The 21,650-nt window shown below is 36.9% G+C and overlaps 1 protein-coding gene across 1 annotated transcript in view; it reads right to left on the bottom strand.

The window, feature by feature from the left end:
* Positions 1 to 274: 274 nt before the first annotated feature.
* LOC140135745 (uncharacterized) overlaps positions 275 to 21,650 on the bottom strand; it is a 178,854-nt gene continuing 157,478 nt past the window's right edge. Inside the window, exon 4 of the mRNA XM_072157348.1 lies at positions 275 to 4,726. Within this exon, the coding sequence (XP_072013449.1) occupies positions 4,494 to 4,726 (233 nt within the window). The 3' untranslated portion in view covers positions 275 to 4,493. The remainder of the gene's footprint in view (positions 4,727 to 21,650) is intronic.

The following is a 21,650-nucleotide window of genomic DNA, read 5'->3' as shown; positions in this document are numbered from 1 at the left end:
ATTACACATGATTTACATAAATATACCAGTCACACAGTGCAGCCCGGACAATGGATTACTAAAAGTTATTTTGATTTTAGCATGTTTATTATTAGTTGAATAATCAGCATGTATACATATCGTTACGAGTTTCGCAGACAGCCGAATCCATATTAGTCTTTTGGTACATTTCTGTTACGTAGGCCTAGATATTATTCTTAGAACAAGTGATCAACGCTTTAGCTCTAGAGGGTAGCGTATCAATTTTTTGAACGATGATCGTCGTCGAACGCATTGTGCTGCCCCGTTAGCTAACCATGTATGCCGCCCTCTTTTGCATACTTATAACGCTGATCACCGATAAAAAAATGATATGCTGCCCTCTAGAGTTAAAGCGTTGACACTTGTTCGTCAGTTCAAAAATAATTCATGCGTATAACATGAATTTACCAAAAGACGAATACAGCATTCGGCTGTATGTTAAACTCATAACGATGTGATTAAAGCGGGACTGACAACTAGCTAGTCCTAAGGTTCGCTAGTACTAAGGTTTCCGAAAAATAAAAAGGTTTCGATAGTCCGAAATTTAGCCGGGGTTAGGGTTAAACTATACTAACGAGCTTTCGGACTGGATACTCTTATATGACTAGCGAACCTTACGACTAACAAATGTAGACCATTAAAACAGATTCAATCGAGAGCATTAAACAACCTACGTACTTATCAAATAAGACATTTTGTAGTAACAAAGCGGAAACTCAAGAACGCACCCTAACACTCGGGGCAATAACTGCAGGGTAGAACAAACGCATACAAACACATATATGGAAAATTATTATACAAAACGTATTTGTTCAAGTATATGCGAAGACATAAAAAATCAGTTTCACATAAAAGTATTCAAAATTATGCATAGCTAAAATAACATTTGAACATTTTGCTTAATAACAAATTGGACAGCACTTTTACGCCAATAAAACACTGTGGAATGATAACTTGCTTCGTAAAAAAAATCCTAGCGTAATTAATGAACATATTTACAAATAGGCAAGTAACAAAAATAGGCACCATGGCGTTGTTTTTTCTTTACTTAGGCAAAAATATATTACATAATCATACAATAATTATAATAATGTACATTGTACATAACGTAATATCCCTGTGGCAAATAATTATACTCAAGTATAATATAATCTTTCTTTCAATGAAAGACAAATTTTGCGAAAATAAAAATCGTGATTGGTGTTTTATAAGTAATCATAAATCATATTTTTTTCACCAATAGCAATAAAGTTTAAGACAAATTGGTGTAAGAATTATAACAAAAGAGATTAAAACGACTTAAAAATAATGATAATAATAACTTTTTTAATATGTCGTTTTAGAATCACCCTTCAACGAATCTCATTTGCGCTCAGTACGTTTCCCAAATTAATACACACTTTCACGCACGCGCAGACAGCAGTTACGTCATCACTTGACGCCACTGGCTGAAGAAAACCAAGGGTATAAATTCACCTTTTCGGTAAATCCCATAACCCTTTGCGAGTACACATGAGAACTCGTCATTTGACGTCACGCCGATCTGCGCCGATGCGCACATCGTTTCATGGAACATCGTTAGTGCGCATTGCAAGTCGGCGTGACGTCAAATGACGAGTTCTCAGGTGTACTCGCAAAGGGTTATGGGATTTACCGAAAAGGTGAATAGCGTTTGATGCAAATCAAGTTTTGTAACGTATAAAAATATTGGATGAAAATGTCACCGAGTGCAGTTATGCCTAACTGTATTTTACAATATAACACTTGCACCTTGCTGATATAGTAATACTTCTTTAGGTGTCATTTTTTATATATCTTTTTACACAAAATATACATAATACAATTTATATAAAAGTTCCCATTTTCGAAATATACTTTTCTCTTTAATACTCCATTCGGTGTATTAAATGGGTGTTATCATGACTCATGATTGGTGAAGGAGTGGTGATGTAGCAACATGCAAACCCGTGGTATAGCGCCATCATCAGACTGAGAAATCGGTAAAATTCAATTAAATCTTTCTTTTACCTGATTGTAATTTGATTTCTAGCGTAGACGTACCGAAGTGGGTCACTTTACAATTGGATCCTCTTAGCAAGTTCACACTCGGTAAACCCACCTATAAACGCTTACCACGCGGCTTTTTAGCCTAGCTTGAGCATTTTGTTTGAGCCTGGTCCCACCAGGACCCAAGCGTGTCTCCAAACGGAGCGACCGTTTAAACAAACATAGCATGCTTACGTTACCACCCCTCACAAACAATCAGACTTATTCCTCCACACACTTACACAGCGCCACCTAATATTATGATGTACATTGTGTTTTAACAGGTGTCTGTACAAAGCGTTGGAATGTGACGTCGGTCAAAAGCACAAAGTACCGCGTATTACGTAATGATTATAACAATAGGGACAATACATACAATACCATTGAATTGTTCGACGTATGATATTATTATATGCACCTTATGGATATAATATAGCTGTTTTTGATACAAAATTTGACATAAATCAATGAAAGTATGGCTCAGCATCACAGTATTGATGTGCAGCAGTATGTGAAATAGCGCTTTTTTTTGTTACACATTTGCGTCACGTGACACTTCTGACGTACAAGGTGAAACACGAGTGCATGTCTTATGCTGGTTTCATACTGCCATGTCACTTGTCGCTGACGCATGCGCATTGCAGACAAACGTACACAATAAAGGCTTGTCATTGGCTGATACGCCTGCCGCAGTGGCAAGTGGCATGACAATATGATGGGGACATAACTGTATATCAGAATTTATAATGCAAAATTTTTTACAATGGCATCCCTATCATGTTATAAACTGCTTACAATTTGAAAAGCAAATTTTTATGCCGCTGTATTGGATTAATACTTGCTTCTTTTGTAGGTAAAATATAAGGTTTTATAAGCTGAAGAATCGTATTCCACCCTAGGATCAAACAAACGTTTCAAGTTTGGTAATCATGCCTCTATCAAGAAACAAAATGTTTGTATAAGCTAGCTGTAAATTCATATTCTTCAGGAATCAAATGGCTTGTACATACTAACTGTTAAGATCTATTTCAAACTATTATTTTATATAACAGAAGTTTGCTACCTTTTAATCTTATCGAGATAAAAATCGCTTTAGTCGTGTTAGTAGCGTATTTGGAATGCAGTTCAAAAGAGAACTCTCCTGATGGGTGGTTATCCCAAATCATTGAGTTCCACTTCGTCATAGAAGGTTGTAAAAGACTTCTAACACTTATTTTGAGCATTTAGCGCAATGTGTTGACGTTATAAGATTCTTCAGTCCATAAAACCTATTTCAACCACTTTTGCTGTTTTAACATTTTTTTTTTTTTTTTTTCACGGAAATCGTATCATTTTTCAGAAATTCATGAAGTTACAAAAACACTGACCATAAAATTGTGTTTTAGTCAAGGTTAAGGCAGCAGCATGATGTGTGTAACCATGGTAACTGAATTTATACTCAATCGCTTTTGAGAGTAAAAGGAACCGCGCGCACTATCAGTGTGCAAAAATAACGACATTTTTGTCGTCATTTTTAACATTTTTGACGACATTTTTGCACACTGAGCATGCGTACAATTCACTTTTCGGCAAAAAGTGATTGAGTATAAATGCATCTTTAGATAAAATCAAAGACAGAAGACTAGTTTGCGTCTGACGTCAATGTCAATCAAACTCCCCACGACCCTTGATTGGTTAGTAGCGCGTAAAAGGAAGGTTGACTCATCAGGTACCGATGGCGTTCGGAGAATAGGAATCGCAGAAAATGGCGTGGTGCCTTCAGGAAAAAAAAATCTTATTACTAAGACCTAACTTTTGAGACGGTTTGTATATTTGAAGGTGCAAAATTAACCATAAGGCACGCTGTTTTACCGCCGCGTTCAGACACTCAATCATCACGACACTGGTAAACAAACCGTACCCAAGTTTGATTGACAGATGACGTCAGACGCAAACTAGTCTTTTTAATTCTGTCTTTAATTATAGGGATAACTGGACAACTGTTGTGATTTTGGTATTGTTTAGACTTACACAAAAGACTTCGCTGTACTTTGTTTTACAATATCATACCCTGGTTAACGAAGTACAATACAATATGCTTGAACCACGGACCATGACACAGAAGCCAACACCTAGGGTATAATTTTAGATGCTTCTCGACATATTTTTAGTAAACATCATTATACGAACACGACTCTTTAATGACACAACACATAAGTCATCATCACAGCGATTATGTACGTGTTTACTTAATTGGCATATGCTCATCACGATAATACATCAACATTTTTGGTGCAAGTGTGCTTCGTCTTTTTTGTCTTTTTAAAGACATTTCTTGTTTAGGATTAGTACTTTGGTCACTCTTCATTTTGGCTTCGATTGAGATGATATGATTCCTTCATGTAAGACCATGACTGGCAGTCGTAGAGTTAGTAGTTGAGGCATCCTTAAACGTGCACTACTGGCCCTTTGTTTCCGTAGCTGGTACTTGTATTGAACGCGTGGCTTGCTCCAGCACCGGGTCCCGTGCCGTTCTGCATCCCTCTTCCGCGTGCTCCTTGTGCACCTGGAAGACCTCCACAGTGAAATGCTACTACTAATATAGTTAACACGATGGCGCCTGCTAGAAGTATGCCAAAGATCTCGGTAGAACTTGGGCCCTTCTTTTTCACCGTAGGATCTGTGCAAGTGGAAAAATGAAAAGAAACAACAGAAAGTCTACGTTATTATCAAAATAGTCACTTCGGTGTTGCTAGCCTTGGAAAGTCTACGTTATTATCAAAATAGTCACTTCGGGTGTTGCTAACCTTGGAAAGTCTATGTTATCAAAATAGTCATTCCTGGTGTTGTGATGTTGCTAGCATTGGAAAGTCTACGTTATTATCAAAAAGTCACTTCGGGTGTTGCTAACCTTGGAAAGTCTACGTTATTATCAAAATAGTCACTTCGAGTATTGCTAGCATTGGAAAGTCTATGTTATTATCAAAATAGTAATTTCGGGTGTTGCTAGCATTGGAAAGTCTACGTTATTATCAAAATAGTCACTTCGGGTGTTGATGCATTGGAAAGTCTATGTTATTATCAAAATAGAGTCACTTGGGGGTATTGCTAACCTTAGAAAATATACGCTAATATCAAAGTAGTCATTCAGGTTGTGGCTAACTTTGGAGAATCAATATAGCCAATTCGGGTATTCTTAGCCTGGCGATGTAGTGAGTGTAGTATAATCATTTCAAATTCACGAGGTTGAATATTTTGTCGTAGTGTGATTTCATATCACATAGAAATAGAATGCAGGTATTAATAATAATAATAATAATTTATTCTTTATATAGCGCATTACATCAAAGACCACAAGGCGCTTTACAATTAAAACATGTGTACGTAAAAACAAAATACCCATTAAAATATAAATATACATCATTAAGAAATAAGAAACAAATGAAATAGGCTCACGATGAACATTGCACGAAAAGGTATTGCACGGAAAAAATATTTTGCTGGAAGAAAACGTTAACATCGGGGTTTAAACAAAATATAATGACTTGAATGCCTCAACCATCATAATTTTGTAAACAACTGCCGATGATATAGGCTACCAATTTTTGTTTCGATTTTACTTATTTGCTAACAACGACAAAGATATATCATTAAATCTTTCCATATCGCTGGTTGCCTGTTCACTATGGAATCATCAAGTACGCCATCGCCATCATCAGTATAATGCCATTGAGAATGGCGCGTGACCTCGGATTAAAGGTACTGTAGCATGTGTTCCTATATCGATAAAAGAGTTGAATACCTCGGGCTGAATACATAATTCCTCAGGTACTCGACCACAAACTCCTCTTAAAGATTATGCACTATGTGATTTGTATAGTGATTAAACAAGCAATGTGTTATACGGACCTTTATTCAAGAAAAGCTTTTAGACTAATGTGCAAGTTTATATAATTCCGTGAGGCTTTTATTTCAGTTGTAACAAGTTCATTGCTCTAACAAAAGATTCATTCGGCGTAATTCGGTAAAGCATATAACAGACTATGTTATAAAGCCTAAGGCATGTCTCACGTGTGCAAGATGGACCATGCCAGTTTTAAAACATTCATAGAAATTAGTAACGCAGGGTCTTGGTGGCTGCCTGCTGCCGAAAGTATTGTAAGTTTTGGATGACCTTTCTTGTATTCTTAAAACAATGGGAATCTACGAGACCTTGATTCAAATTGTATTCAAATTAGGGATGTAGACATAATGGTTTTAAAAAGCCTTCATAATACTAACAAATAAGACGGACATTACGTCAGGCATTATCTCTACTTCCAGGGGGCAGGGGGGACGTGTTCCCCAACGTACCTTTCGGCAAAATGACACATTTTAATACACGGTATGATTATCAAAATAGTCATTTCGAGTGTTGCTGGCGTTGAAAGTCTACGTTATTATGAAGAAAGACATTTTGATGTTGAAGAAAGAAAATAATGAACAATATTATATGGGACCTTCTTGATTCAAATTATATTCAAAGTAGGTTTTGGAAGCTTGCATATTACTCAAAAGTAGGAAGGACCTTGCTTGATCTAGAAAGCATCAAAGTAGACCTGCGCGGTGTTACTGGCCTTGAAAAATACACGTTGTTTTCAAAATAGTCATTGGGTGTTGTTGGCCTTGGAACGTCTACGTTATTATCAAAATAGTCGTTTCGGGCGGGTGTTGTTGGCCTTGGAAAGTGTATGCTATTATCAAAACGTTGTTTCGGGTGTTGCTAACCTTGGAAAGCCTTCATAATCATGAGAATAACCATTTCGGGTGTTGATGGCCTTGTCTAAGGTAATTACCATTCTATTGAAGAAAGAGCAAGGTCACTTGCCGTTTTATCGCCAAATCGTGATGGAAATTAAATCTGTATGAGGTATATTTTGTTGTTTCCCTTTAAATGACTTTAGAGCACGATACCAAGCTGCATAAATTGCATTTACGGATACACGATATGGAGTTTCGTGTGTCAAAATAAATTTACATGTCCATAAGTATATGAATATCTCGCAATTGATTATAGCTATACATGAACTATGAAACTAAACGAATCTAAATAATACTATTCGACATTTGAGATAGTAAAAAATATGATAATGATCGTTCCCCGGATCGTTGCTATGTTCAGATGATACTCTCAAACTGTTAAACATGGCTGTGACGCCATGTCAGTTTTAATCTTCTTTCAGTGCTTTTCATATCGGAATGGTTGGAGGCGTTGTAAAACGGATGACAGAAAAGAGTGACGTATTTAGGTTGGTATTGCTTTTTGACGTTAAATCAACGTCAATGTTGTATTCTAGAAACATTCAAAACGTATTTCAAAAACACAACATATAGTGTAGCTAAATCATCAAAGTAGTCTGTATACTCTCAAAAGAGTGAATATTGCCAAAAGAAAATGTATTTTCTTTCATTTTAGAGTGTTTTCCACTCAAAAACGAGTTGTCCTTCGTTCAACTCCTTCAAAGAGTGGAAATTGACCCCGGGGAAATTCACTCTTTTATATTGTATTATGAAAATAATATGGTCTTTTAAAAATGTGTACAATAGACAATACAGCCCAAAATAAGGCATCATATCATTCAGATTTGTTTATTTTACTTGTCTTTATGATATAATGATCAAAATGAGATGAAATGCAATATGCTAAGGAATCTCAATGTCACGACCTTTCACTTGATTGACTAGACTTGCGCAGACTGAGAATTAGCCATTAACTTTGGGTCGATACCTTCCACATTAAACATGCGAGTCATATCCACTCTGCGTGTTGTTGTTAAGTATAGAATTCAGTATTATCTGTTTCCGGACATGGACAATTTAGTGCCTCATCATGGGGATAGCTCTCAATGTCACATACTATATTTAGTCGAACTAAGTGCCTATGACATACGTCATGTTTCATTTGCTATATTATATTCCCTGCCTAAAAAATCCGGACGCTGACATCCTTAACATATGTGTGGGAAAAAGTTAAATATACACTGTGCAAATATCGCTTTATAACATTTTCTCTAGTTGGCAATTTGAATAGGAGGGAGGCTGCACTCTCCATGAGAGAAAACAACATTTAGGATTTTCATGGGTAATATACCAGCTAACCGTCAAGGAAATTTACGATTTTCATGAGTATATACCAGCTAATCTCATTGTGCTTTGAAAGGGAAGAATTCCGAAAGCTATGAAAGGCTTGTTAGTCCTTCCGATTTTATTTTGTTGTGGGGAGTATTAGATTGACGCATTACAAAAGTTACCGTCGAGGGATGCGGGAGGGGGAGAGGTAATTTCAAACCTATATGGCATGACAAATGAACTTTTATTTCCTTTAAGTTCAAGTCATGGTTGTCAATATTCCAGTTCTTCAGTTCATTAGACTTGGACAGTTTAAAGGACTTGCAGAAATACATCCTGCTGCTAAGGTTGGAGCCGGGGGTTGGAGAGTCTATTTTCAAAGTAGGGATGCCCGCTGTGCCTACATTTGGAAAATCTAGCATTTTAAGTAGGCATTCTGGGCGATTTCGTTGGTAGACATACATTGGTTGCTAATTAACATGATTAAGCTTAGACATTTGAAATGCTTTCTCAGTAATTCAAATAAGTTATAGTACTTCTACAAGTACGTCGTTGGTTATCACAGTACCGATGCAGTCTGCCCCTGTGTGAATGGTCGAACTTTCGTCAGACGTGTCTTTCACTTCATTTATCTTCCTGATAAAGTCAGAGACATACCTGACGAAAGCTCGACTACTCACACAGAGAATGGCTGCACCGGTAATGTGATAACCAACGACGTACTCGTAGCAATACTATAACTTATTATGAATTCCCGTAGAGAAAGCCTGTCTAGTTATAAATTCAAATGCAGGATAAGACTGTCACATGTAGTGTTTCGTACGATCCAGGTGCGTTAAATATTTGCAAGGATAGGCTACTTAACCGAATGCTGATCAATTTGTTGACAGCTACGTTAGTTTTTCGAGAGCATTTTATATATCTGTCTAAAAACATCCCGTCTTCGTGCAATCTAAATACAAGTTAATGTTTTCTTGACTGTTCGTTAAGATTCATCGGCTGGCGGGCATGACAAGTTGTCACCGGCTTTCCTAGGGCCATTGGCAACAGCCCACGTAGCAAAAGAATATTCTAAACAGAAGAGGAGAAAAGGGCTAAAATTATATTTCAAGTAGAGAATATGATGTTGAAGAAACGTAGCAGACATATTATATAACTTTAAAACAAGTTGTATTAGGGGAGAGCAACATATTGAGAATTAAAGTTAAGAAGTGTCCTATCCAATTACGATTATTTATATCATCATCGCAAAGACCCTTATTGGATTCATTTTAAAACACTGACGATCTTTGCAGAACCTAAGAAAACGGGTATTTCCAAGGCTTGCAAAACACCCAAGTGACCTTTTTTTTATTATAATAACGTAGACTTTGCAAGACTAGCAACACCGCTCATGGAGATAATGTCCAAAGTAAGGTTCTTCTTATTTGTTAGTATTATGAAGGCTTTCCAACACCATTATGTTCATATCCTTAATTGGAAAGGAATTTGAATCAGGGTCTCGTGTAATCTCATTGTTTTTATGAATACAAGTGAGGCCACTCAAAACTTACAATGCTTTCGGAAGCCACTAAGACCCAGCGTTCCTACTTTCAGTATACTATCAATGTTTTTTCAAAACTTGCATGGTCCATCTTGCACACGTAAGACATACCTTAGGTTTTATAACATAGTATTTTACTTCCTTTACCGAATTACGCGGAATGAATCTTTTGTTAAAGCAATGACAAAATTGCTGGAAGGCAATGTTTAGTGCTCTATCATTCGTCTTAATTAGCACCGTTTGCAATCCACTACCAATAGTACTGTCTTGAAATTCAGACAAACAGAGGACGTAGCTTACAGTATCAATTGTTTTAGAACAGAAAAATATTGCAAATAAATACTGCACATTTACTTCTATAATATGCATTTCAATAAGAGCCGATAGAATGGTCCCAAAATGTTCAAATGCCGTGTGCTGATTTTGGAAGCATGCACACTACTCAAAGATAGGATGGACCCAACTTGATCCAGAAAACATCATAGTAGACATGTACGGTGTTGCTAGCCTTGGAAAAACTATGTTATTGTCAAAATAGCCATTTTTGTTTTGCTAGCCTTGGAAAGTCTACGTTATTGTCAAAATAGTCATTTTAGGTGTTGCTAACCTTGGAAAGCCAACGTTATTATCAAAATAGCCATTTCGGGTGTTGCTGTAGCCTCTGAATGTCTACATTATATCAAAAGAGTAATTTCGGGTGTTGTTAACCTTGGAAAGTCCACATTATCATGTAAATAGCCATTTAGGGTGTTGCTGGTCTTGTCTAAGGTCATTTATCATATTATTGAAGAAAGGGCAAGGTCACTTGCTTTTTATCGCCATATCGTGATGGAAATTACATCTATTATATGCGAGGTATATTTTGCTTCTCTCTAAATGACTTTAGAGCACGAACCAAGCTACATAATATTGCACTTACTGACATACGATATGGAGTTCCGTGTGTCAAAATAAACTTACATGTACGTAAATGTAAGCATATCTCGCAATTATTGATAAGCTATAAAATATAAAACTAAACGATTCTAAACAATGACAATCGACAGTTTAGAAAGTAGAGAATATGATAATGATCGTTCCCCGATCGTTGCCCAGATCGTTGCTGTGTTCAAATGTTACTCTGAAACTGTTGAAAAATGGCTGTGACGCCATGTCAGTTTAAATCTTCTTTCAGTGCTTTTCATATCGGAATGTTTGGAGGCGTTGTAAAACAGATGACAGAAAAGAGTGACGTATTTAGGTTGGTATTGCTTTTTGACGTTACAATAACGTCAATGTTGTATCCTAAAAACATTCAAAACTGATTTCAAAAACACAACATATAGTGAAGATAAATCATCTCAATTACGTAATGTTTGCCATGTGACAGTGAAATGGGCTATTCCAGTTGAAATCCATACACCCCTATAAAGACATGGCCCCTAATCTTCCACACAGGGAGTGTGAATTTCAAATGGGGCTACCTGAATGGGTGACTACTTTTAAAATCTACACCCATGTGTGGGAGATTAAGATCGTGTCTTCCATGATTTATAATATACTGTAATGGCACAATGCATGCAACTGCACAAAGGCGTAATAATTACATTATATTGATTTAAAACAACTTCCTTGCACTTTATATTTTTTAAATGCAAATTAATAACCTTATAAATAAAGGATCTATGAATACGTACTGGTAATAAGAATAGATAATTATCAAGAGGTGCAATTAATCTTAAAGATTTGAGGAAAAAGCACCGACTTTGACTTGGACTCTTCCAAGACATATATTATGAAAATAACTCACAAGTTTCTTTATAAATGTATACAATACACAATATTGTCCAAAATAAGACATAATTTCATTCAGATTTGTTTATTTTACTTGTCTTTATGGTATAATGGTCAAAATGAAATGAAATGCAATATGATAAGGAATCTCAATGTCACGATCTTTCATCTTGATTGACTAGACATGCGCAGAGAATTAGCTATTAACCTTGGGTCGATACCTTCCACATTAAACATGCGAGTCATTTCCACTCTGCGTGTTGTTGTTAAGTATAGAATTCAGTATTACTTGTTTCCGGACATGGACAATTTAGTACCTCATCATGGGAATAGCTCTCAATGTCACATACTATATTTAGTCGAACTAAGTGCCTATTTCATTTACTACATTATATTCCCTGCCTAAAAAATCCGAACGCTGACATCCTTAACATGCGTGTGGGATAAAGTTAAATATACACTGTGCAAATATTGCTTGATAACATTTTCTCTAGTTCGCAATTTGTATAGGAGGGAGGCTGCACTCTCCATGAGTGAAAACAATATTTAGGATTTTCATGGGTAATATACCAGCTAACCGTGAACAAAACGTACGATTTTATGGGTATATACCAGCTTATCTCATTGTTCTTTGAAAGGGAAGAATTCCGAAAGCTATAATATGTTTGTTAATGTTGCAGTCGTTCGGATTTTATTTGTTGTGAGGAGTATGAGATTGACGCATTACAAAAGCTACCGTCGAGGGATGCGGGAGGGGGCCGGGGAGAGGTCATTTCAAACCTATATACGGTATGACAAATAAACTTTAATTTCCTTTTCAAGTAATCATGGTAATGGTTGTCAATATTCCAGTTCTTCAGTTCAGATAGGCTTGGAGAGTTTAAAGGACTTGCAGAAATATATCTTATTGCTAAGGTTGGAAAGTCTATTTTCAAAGTAGGGATGCTCGAGGTGGCTACTCAGTTTGGAAAATCTAGCATTACGAAGTAGGCATTCTGGGCGTATCTGGTCTGGAAAGTTTGATTTCATTGGTAGACATACATTGGTTGGTAATTAAGCTTAGACATTTAAAGGCTTTTAAGAATTAGGTGGTGTTTTCGCAGTGAAGCAACATAAATCCAAATATTTATTTCTTCTTATTTGTTAGTATGATGAAGGCTTTCCAATACCATTATGTCTACATCCTTTTGAATACAATTTGAATCAGAGTCTCGTATATTCTTATTGTTTTTATGAATACAAGAAAGGCCACACAAAACTTACAATGCTTTCGGCATTCACTAAGACCCAGCGTTCCTAATTTCAGTGTACCATGAATGTTTTTTTTTCAAAACTGACATGGTCCATCTTAACTTTATCTTGCCTTAGTCTTATAACATAGTCTGGTACTTGCTTTACCAAATTACGCCGAATGAATCTTTTGTTAGAGCAACGACCAAATTGCTGGAAGGCAATGTTTAGTGCTCTTTCATTTGTCTTAGTAGCGTCTGCAATCCACTATCAACAGTAGAAGTCAACGTTATTGTCAAAATAGTCATTTTGGATGTTGCTAACCGTGGAATGTCAACGTTATTATCAAAATAGCCATTTCGGGTGTTACTTTAGCCTCTGAAAGTCTACATTATATCAAAAGAGTAATTTCGGGCGTTGTTAACCTTGGAAAGTCCACATTATCATGAAAATAGCCATTTCGGGTGTTGCTGGTCTTGTCTAAGGTCATTTATCATGTTATTGAAGAAATGGCAAGGTCACTTGCTTTTTATCACCATATCGTGATGGAAATTATATCTATTATGAGAGGTATATTCTGCTTCCCTCTAAATGACTTTAGAGCACGAACCAAGCTACATAATATTGCATTTACTGACATACGATATGGAGTTCCGTGTGTCAAAATGAACTTACATGTACGTAAAAATAAGCATATCTCGTCATGATTGATTAGCTAAGCATGAACAATAAAACTAAACGATTCTAAGCAATAACATTCGACAGTTTAGAAAGTGGAAAATAATGATCGTTGCCCAGATCAGATGTTACTCTCAAACTGTTGAAAAATGGCTGTGACGCCATGTCAGTTTTGATCTTCTTTCAGTCCACTGTGTGAGTGGTCAAACTTTGACTTCATTTATCGTCCTAATAAAGTCAGAGATACATCTGACGAAAGCTCGACCACTCACACAGGGACCGGCTGCACGGTACTGTGATAACTAAGGACGTACTCGCAGAAATACTATATCTTATTATGAATTCCCGTAGAGAAAGCCCGTCTACTTATAAATTCACATGCTGGATTAAACTGTCACATGTCGTGTTTCGTACGATCCAGGTGCGTTAAATATTGTCACATGTTGTGTTTCGTACGATCCAGGTGCGTTAAATATTGTCACATGTTGTGTTTCGTACGATCCAGGTGCGTTAAATATTTGCAAGGATAGGCCACTTAACCGAGTGCTGATCAATTTGTTGACAGCTACGTTAGTTGTTCGAGAGCATTTTATGTATCTGTCTAAAAAAACATCACGTCTTCGTGCAAGCTAAATGTAAGTTAATGTTTTCTTGACTGTTCGTTAAGAATCGTCGGCTGGCGGGCACGACAAGTTGTCACCGGCTTGCCTAGGGCCATTGGTAACAACCCACGTAGCAAAAGAATATTCTAAACAGAAGAGGAGATAGGGATAGAATTATATTTCAAGTGGAGAATGTGATGTTGAAGAAACGTAGCAAACCGATTATACAACTTAAAAACAAGTTGTATTAGGGAAGAGCAACATATTGAGAACCCATAATGTAAGTTAAGAAGCATCTTATCCAATTATAATTATGATGATCACAAATGTTCTCAATTTTTAGAATCGCCAATATTATGTTACCAAAATGTTCAAATGCCGTGTACTGGTTATGGAAGCCTGCATATTACTCAACGATAGGACGGACCTTATTTGATCCAGAAAACATCAAAGTAGACATGTACGGTGTTGCTAGTCTTGGAAAGACTACATTATTATCAAAATTGCCATTTTGGTTTTTGTAGAGTTGGAAAGTCTACGGTATTATCACAATAGTCATTCCGGTTGTTGCTAACCTTGGTAAGTCAACGTTATTACTAAAATAGCCATTTCGGGTGTTGCTATAGCCTCTGAAAGTCTACATTAGTATCAAAAGAGTAATTGCGGGTGTTGCTAACCTTGAAAAGTCAGCGTTATTATCAAAATAACCATTTCGGGTGTTGCTGACCTTGGAAAAAAAGGGCAAGGTGACTTGATTTTTATCGCCATATCGTGATGGAAATTGTATCTGATATGCGAGGTATATTTTGCTTCCCTCTAAATGACTTTAGAGCACGAACCAAGCTACATAATAATATTGCACTTACTGATACGCGATATGGAGTTCCGTATGTCAAAATAAACTTACATGTACGTAAATATAAGCATATCTCGTCATTATTGATTAGCTATTACATGAACAATAAAACTAAACGATTCTAAACAATATCATTCGACATTTGAGATAGTAAAAAATATGATAATGATCGTTCCCCGGATCCTTGCTATGTTCAGATGTTACTCTCAAACTGTTAAAGATGGCTGTGACGCCATGTCAGTTTTAATCTTCTTTCAGTGCTTTTCACTTAGAGGCGTTGTAAAACGGATGACAGAAAAGAGTGACGTATTTAGGTTGGTATTGCTTTATGACGTTACAATAACGTCAATGTTGTATTCTAGAAACACTCAAAACGTATTTCAAAAACACAACATAGTGTAGCTAAATCATCTCAATAATTACGTAATGTTTTTTTTTTATGTGACAGTGAAATGGGCCATTCCAGTTGAAATCCATACACCCCCAATGAAAGACATGACCTTGATCTTTCTCACAGGGAGTGTGAATTTCAAACGAGGCTATCTGCATGACTACATTTAAAATCTACACCCATGTTTGGAAAATTAAGGTCATGTCTTCCATGGGGGGATTTCAACTGGAATGGCCCAAAGCATGTAACTACACAAAGGCATAATAATTACATTATTTTGATTTGAAACAACTTCCTTGCGCTTTATATTTTTAAAATGCAAATTAATAACCTTGTAAATAAAGGATCTATGAATACGTAATAAGAATAGGTAATTATCAAGAGGCGCAATTAATCTTAAAGATGAGCTATACATACAAATTATTTGAGAAAAAAGCACCGACTTTGAGTTGGACTCTTAAATGGAAAGATTGGGATGAGGGAAAAGTCCTAAGATTGAGAAATCAGTCTTAAAAATTGAAAAATCAAACTAAATTCCATTTCATTTTCAATCTAATTTTAGACTTTTCCCTCAACACAATCTTTAAGATTGATTTTTCAATCTTTCGTTTTAATTCCATGACATATATGACATATATTATGAAAATAACTCACAAGGTTCTTTAAAAATGTGTACAATACACAATATTGTCAAAAATAAGACACAATTTCATTCAGATTTGTTTATTTTACATGTCTTTATGGTATAATGATCAAAATGCAATGAAAAGCAATATGATAAGGAATCTCTTTCATCTTGATTGACTAGACTTGCGCAGAGAATTAGCCATTAACTTTGGGTCGATACCTTCCACATTAAACATGCGAGTCATTTCCATTCTACGTGTTGTTGTTAAGTATAGAATTCAGTATTACTTGTTTCCGGACATGGACAATTTAGTGCCCCATCATGGGGATAGCTCTCAATGTCACATACTATATTTAGTCGAACTAAGTGCCTATTTCATTTACTACATTATATTCCCTGCCTAAAAAATCCGAACGCTGAGATCCTTAACATGCGTGTGGGAGAAAGTTAAATATACACTGTGCAAATATCGCTTTATAACATTTTCTCTAGTTCGCAATTTGAATAGGAGGGAGGCTGCACTCTCCATGATTGAAAACAACATTTAGGATTTTCATGGGTAATATACCAGCTAACAGTGAACGAAACTTACGATTTTCATGGGTATATACCAGCTTATCTCATTGTTCTTTGAAAGGGAAGAATTCCGAAAGCTATAAAAGGCCTGTTATGTTGCAGTCGTTCGGATTTTATTTTGTTGTGGGGAGTATTATATTGACGCATTACAAAAATTATCGTCGAAGGATGCGGGAGGGGGAGAGGTAATTTCAAACCTATACACGGCATGACAAATGAACTTTTATTTCCTTTTCAAGTAATGGCTGTCAATATTCCAGTTCTTCAGTTCAGATATGCTTAGACAGTTTATAAAAAATGTTGGTAAGGTTTAAAAGTATATGGGAAAATCTAGCATTATGAGGTAGGCATTCTGGGCGTATCTAGGCTAGGAAGTCTTTCTATTTGTTTGATTTCATTGATAGACATACATTGCTTGCTAATTAAGCTTAGACATTTAAAGGCTTTTAAGAATTAGCTGGTGTTTTCGCAGTGAAGCAATATAAATCCAAATAAGTCATAGTATTTCTGCGAGTACGTCGTTGGTTATCACAGTACCGGTGCAGCCTGTCCCTGTGTGAGTGGCAGAGCTTTCGTCAGACGTGTCTTTGACTTCATTTATCGTCCTAATAAAGTCAGAGACACATCTGACGAAAGCTCTGCTACTCACACAGAGAATGGCTGCACTGGTACTGTGATCACCAACGACGTACTCGTACAAATACTATATCTTAATTCCCGTAGAGAAAGCCTACCTACTTATAAATTCAAATGTTGGATTAAACTGTCACATGTCGTGTTCCGTACGATCCAGGTGCGTTAAATATTTGCAAGGATAGGCTACCGAGTGCTGATCAATTTGTTGACAGCTACGTTAGTTGTTCGAGAGCATTTTATGTATCTGTCTAAAACAACATCACGTCTTCGTGCAAGCTAAATATAAGTTAATGTTTTCTTGACTGTTCGTTAAGATTCGTCGGCTGGCGGGCATGACAAGTTGTCACCGGCTTGCCTAGGGCCATTGGTAACAGCCCACGTAGCAAAAGAATATTCTAAACAGAAGAGGAGAAAAGGATAGAATTATATTTCAAGTGGAGAATATGTTGTTGAGTAAACGTAGGAGACAGATTATATTACTTTAAAAAACAAGTTGTATTAGGGAAGAGCAACATATTGAGAAGTAGAGTTAAGAAGTGTTCCATCCAATTATAATTTATTATTATAGACCATTATTGGATTCATTTTAAAATACTGACGATCTTTGCAGAACTAAAATTTCCAAGGCTAGCAACACCCCCAAGTGACTTTTTTGATAATAACATAGACTTTCCAAGACTAGCAACGCCGCACATGCCTACATTGACACTTTCTGGAAGTGCAGATAATGCCTCAAGTAAGATCCTTCTTATTTATTAGTATGATAAAGGCTTACCAATACCATTATGTCTACATCCCTAATTTGAATACAATTTGAATCAGGGTCTCATGTAATCTCATTGTTTTTATGAATACAAGAAAGGCCACTCAAAACTTACAATGCTTTCGGAAGTCACTAAGACCTAGCGTTCCTAATTTCAGTATACTATCAATGTTTTTTCAAAACTTGCATGGTCCATTTTGCATACGAAGACATGCCGTAGGCTTATTAACATAGTCTGTTATTTGCTCTCAAAGTCTCACCTGACTTTGCTCTCAAAGTTGTGAAAGAGTGTTTGGAGAGTGATAATACACTAAGTGAAAGGACAAACTTGAAGGTTGAACAAATCGTAGAACTGGTTGAAATTTGTTTGAACACAACCTACTTCTCATACAAGGGGAAATACTTCAAACAACAACATGGCTGTGCTATGGGCTCCCCCGTTTCACCAATAGTGGTGAATTTGTGTATGGAAAGCTTCGAACAACAGGCCTTGAAGTCGTACCCGGGTACAAAACCGAGGGTTTGGTTGCGTTTTGTCGACGACACTTTCGTTATACTCAACCGTAGCGAGCTCGACGGGTTCTTCGAACACATCAATAGCGTGGATGACAACATAAAATTCACCCAAGAACTGTGCAAAGACAATACCCTTGCATTTCTCGACTGCTTGATATCTGTTCAAAGCGATGGTACCCTGACATCTAAGGTGTATAGGAAACCCACACATACTGACCATTATCTTCAGTTTGGTTCCCACCATCCACTCGTACACAAGTTAGGAGTAATTCGAACTCTCCAATATAGAGCTGATACCATCATAAGTGACTCTGAACAAGTTCCCGAGGAATAGGACCACATCAAAACAGCCCTTAATAACTGTGGTTATCCGGACTGGGCCTTTCTCAAAGCCACCAAGAGTAAAGAGCCAAAGACCGGAGGCGCGAGTGGTCAAACCAACAGAGCCCGCGTAACTATACCATATATTTCGGGAATCTCGGAACGTGTGAAGAACCACTTCAAATCCTTTGGAATTTCAACATCCTTCAAACCAGTTAACACGCTTCGCGGGAAACTTGTGAATGTGAAGGACAAGCAACCGAAGGACAAACGCTCAAACTTAGTGTACGGGGTTGTGTGCGGTGATACCGATTGCTCTGCGGCTTACGTTGGAGAAACCAAACATGCGTTAAAAACCCGCCTTGGTCAACATAGGAGACCAAGTACCAACGAAGCACAAAACTCTGCTGTTTACCTCCATTTAAAGGACACTGGACACTCAATTAAGAACGAGGAAGTCGTGATTCTTGACAAGGAGGAACAATGGCATAGGAGAGGCATAAAAGAAGCCATTTGGGAACGCATTGAGCAACCGTCACTGAACAAGAAAGGGGGACCCCGCTTCAATTTATCTCATGCATGGGACCGGGCCATCGGGTCGATACCTAGCCGACTATCACGTGACCAGTCCAACGGGTCAGTTGCCTGATGAAGTCTGGTGGTTCCAGACGCAACGTCGCAATAGTTGCAAAAAGTAAGTTCCAGTATTAGATTTAATTCCAAAACTCTATAGTCTGTTATATGCTTTACCGAAATTTGCTGAATGAATCTTTTGTTAGAGCAATGACCAAAATGCTGGAAGGCAATGTTTAGTACTCTTTCATTTGCCTTAGTTAGTACCATTTGCAATCCGCTATCAACAGTACTGTCTTGAAATTCAGAAAATAGAGGACTTATCTTGTAGTATTAATTCTTTTAGAACAGAAAAGTATCGGAAATTAACACTTCACATTCACTTCTATAATATGCATTTCAAATGATTGATCACAAATGTTCTCAATATTTAGAAGGACCGATAGAATGGTACCAAAATGTTCAAATGCCGTGCTCTTGTTTTGGAAGCATGCACATCACTATAGGATGGACCTTACTTGATCCAGAAAACATCAAAGTAAACATGCACGGTGTTTTGATTTTGCTAGCATTGGAAGGTCTACGTTATTATCAAATAGTCATTCCGGGTGTTGCTAACCTTGGAAAGTCTACGTTATTACTAAAATAGCCATTTCGGGTGTTGCTATAGCCTCTGAAAGTCTACATTATTATAAAAGAGTAATTACGGGTGTTGCTAACCTTGGAAAGTCAGCGTTATTATCAAAATAACCATTTCGGGTGTTGCTGACCTTGGAAAACCACACTATCATGAAAATAGCCATTTTGGGTGTTGCTGGTCGTGTCTAAGGTCATTTATCACGTTATTGAAGAAAGGGCAAGATGACTTGATTTTTATCGCCATATCGTGATGGAAATTATATCTGTTATTGCGAGGTATATTTTGCTTCCCTCAAGTGACATTCCCTTCCAGCAATTTGGTCATTGCTCAAACAAAAGATTCATTCATCGTAATTCGGTAAAGCAAGTAACATACTATGTTATAAAGCCTAAGGTATGTCTTACGTGTGCAAGATGGACAATGCAAGTTTTGAAAAAAACAACATTGATAGTATACTGAAATTAGGAACGCTGGGTTAGTGACTTCCGAAAGCATTGTAAGTTTTGAGTGGCCTTTCTTGTATTCATAAAAACAATGAGATTACATGAGACCCTGATTAAAATTGTATTCAAAATAGGGATGTAGACATAATGGTATTGGAAAGCCTTCATCGTACTAATAAATATGAAGGACCTTACTTCAGACATTATCTCCACTTCCAGAAAGTATCAGTGTAGGCATGTGCGGCGTTGCTAGTCTTGAAAAGTCTACGTTATTATAAAAAAAATCACTTGCGGTGTTGCTAGTCTTTTTCTTAGTTCTGCAAAGATCTTCAGTATTTAAAATAAATCCAATAAGGGCCTGAGCGATGATGATATAAATTATAATTAGATAGGACACTTCTTAACTTTACTTTTCAATATGTTGCTCTTCCCTAATACAACTTGTTTTAAAGTAATATAATCTGTCTCCTACGTTTGTTCAACATCATATTCTCTACTTAATTATATCTCTTTTCTCCTCTTGTGTTTAAAATATTCTTCTGTCACGTGGGCTGTTACCGATGGCCCTAGGCAAGCCGTGACAACTTGTCATGCCCGCCAGCCGACGAATCTTAATGAACAGTCAAGAAAACATTAACTTACATTTAGCTTGCACGAAGACGTGATGTTTTTTTAGACAGATACATAAAATGCTCTCGAACAACTAGCGTAGCTGTCAACAAATTGATCAGCAATCGGTTAAGTAGCCTTACCCTTGTAAATATTTAAACGCACCTGGATCGTATGAAACACGACATGTGACAGTTTTATCCTGCATTTGAATTTATAAGTAGACAGGCTTTTTCTACGGGAATTCATAATAAGATATAGTATTTCTACAAGTACATCGTTAGTTATCACAGTACCGGTGCAGCCGATCTCTGTGTGTGTGGTCGAGATTTCGTCAGATCTGGATCTGGATTATTTACTGCCCAACGCCTCCAAAGAGGAGTCACACGAGCAGGGTGGTGCTAATTTGCAGATGCTTTGGTGGTTGCTTATTCTTTGCTTTCTTTGAAGTACTGTTTTACTGTTGTCTTAAACTTGTCCTTGTCTTCTATGTCTGTGATGTAATGTGGTAACTTATTCCAGTCAATAATAGTACGATTGCTAAATGAATACTTCAAACAGTTTTTCGTAGCTGGTATTTGAGTGAATTTACTGTGTCGAGAGGAGCGTTGGACCGGGCGCAGGATATTATGCATTGGAATGGCGAGGTGACCCATTAGAGCTTGGTGGAAGACTGAGATTCTTGTTGTCATCCTACGTTCTTCGAGAGGCTCCCAAT

The sequence above is a fragment of the Amphiura filiformis genome, chromosome 16 (genome assembly GCF_039555335.1).
Source record: "Amphiura filiformis chromosome 16, Afil_fr2py, whole genome shotgun sequence".
Lineage (NCBI taxonomy): Eukaryota > Metazoa > Echinodermata > Ophiuroidea > Amphilepidida > Amphiuridae > Amphiura > Amphiura filiformis.
Note: the sequence above shows the minus strand (reverse complement) of the source record. Positions and strands in the feature narration are given on the sequence as shown.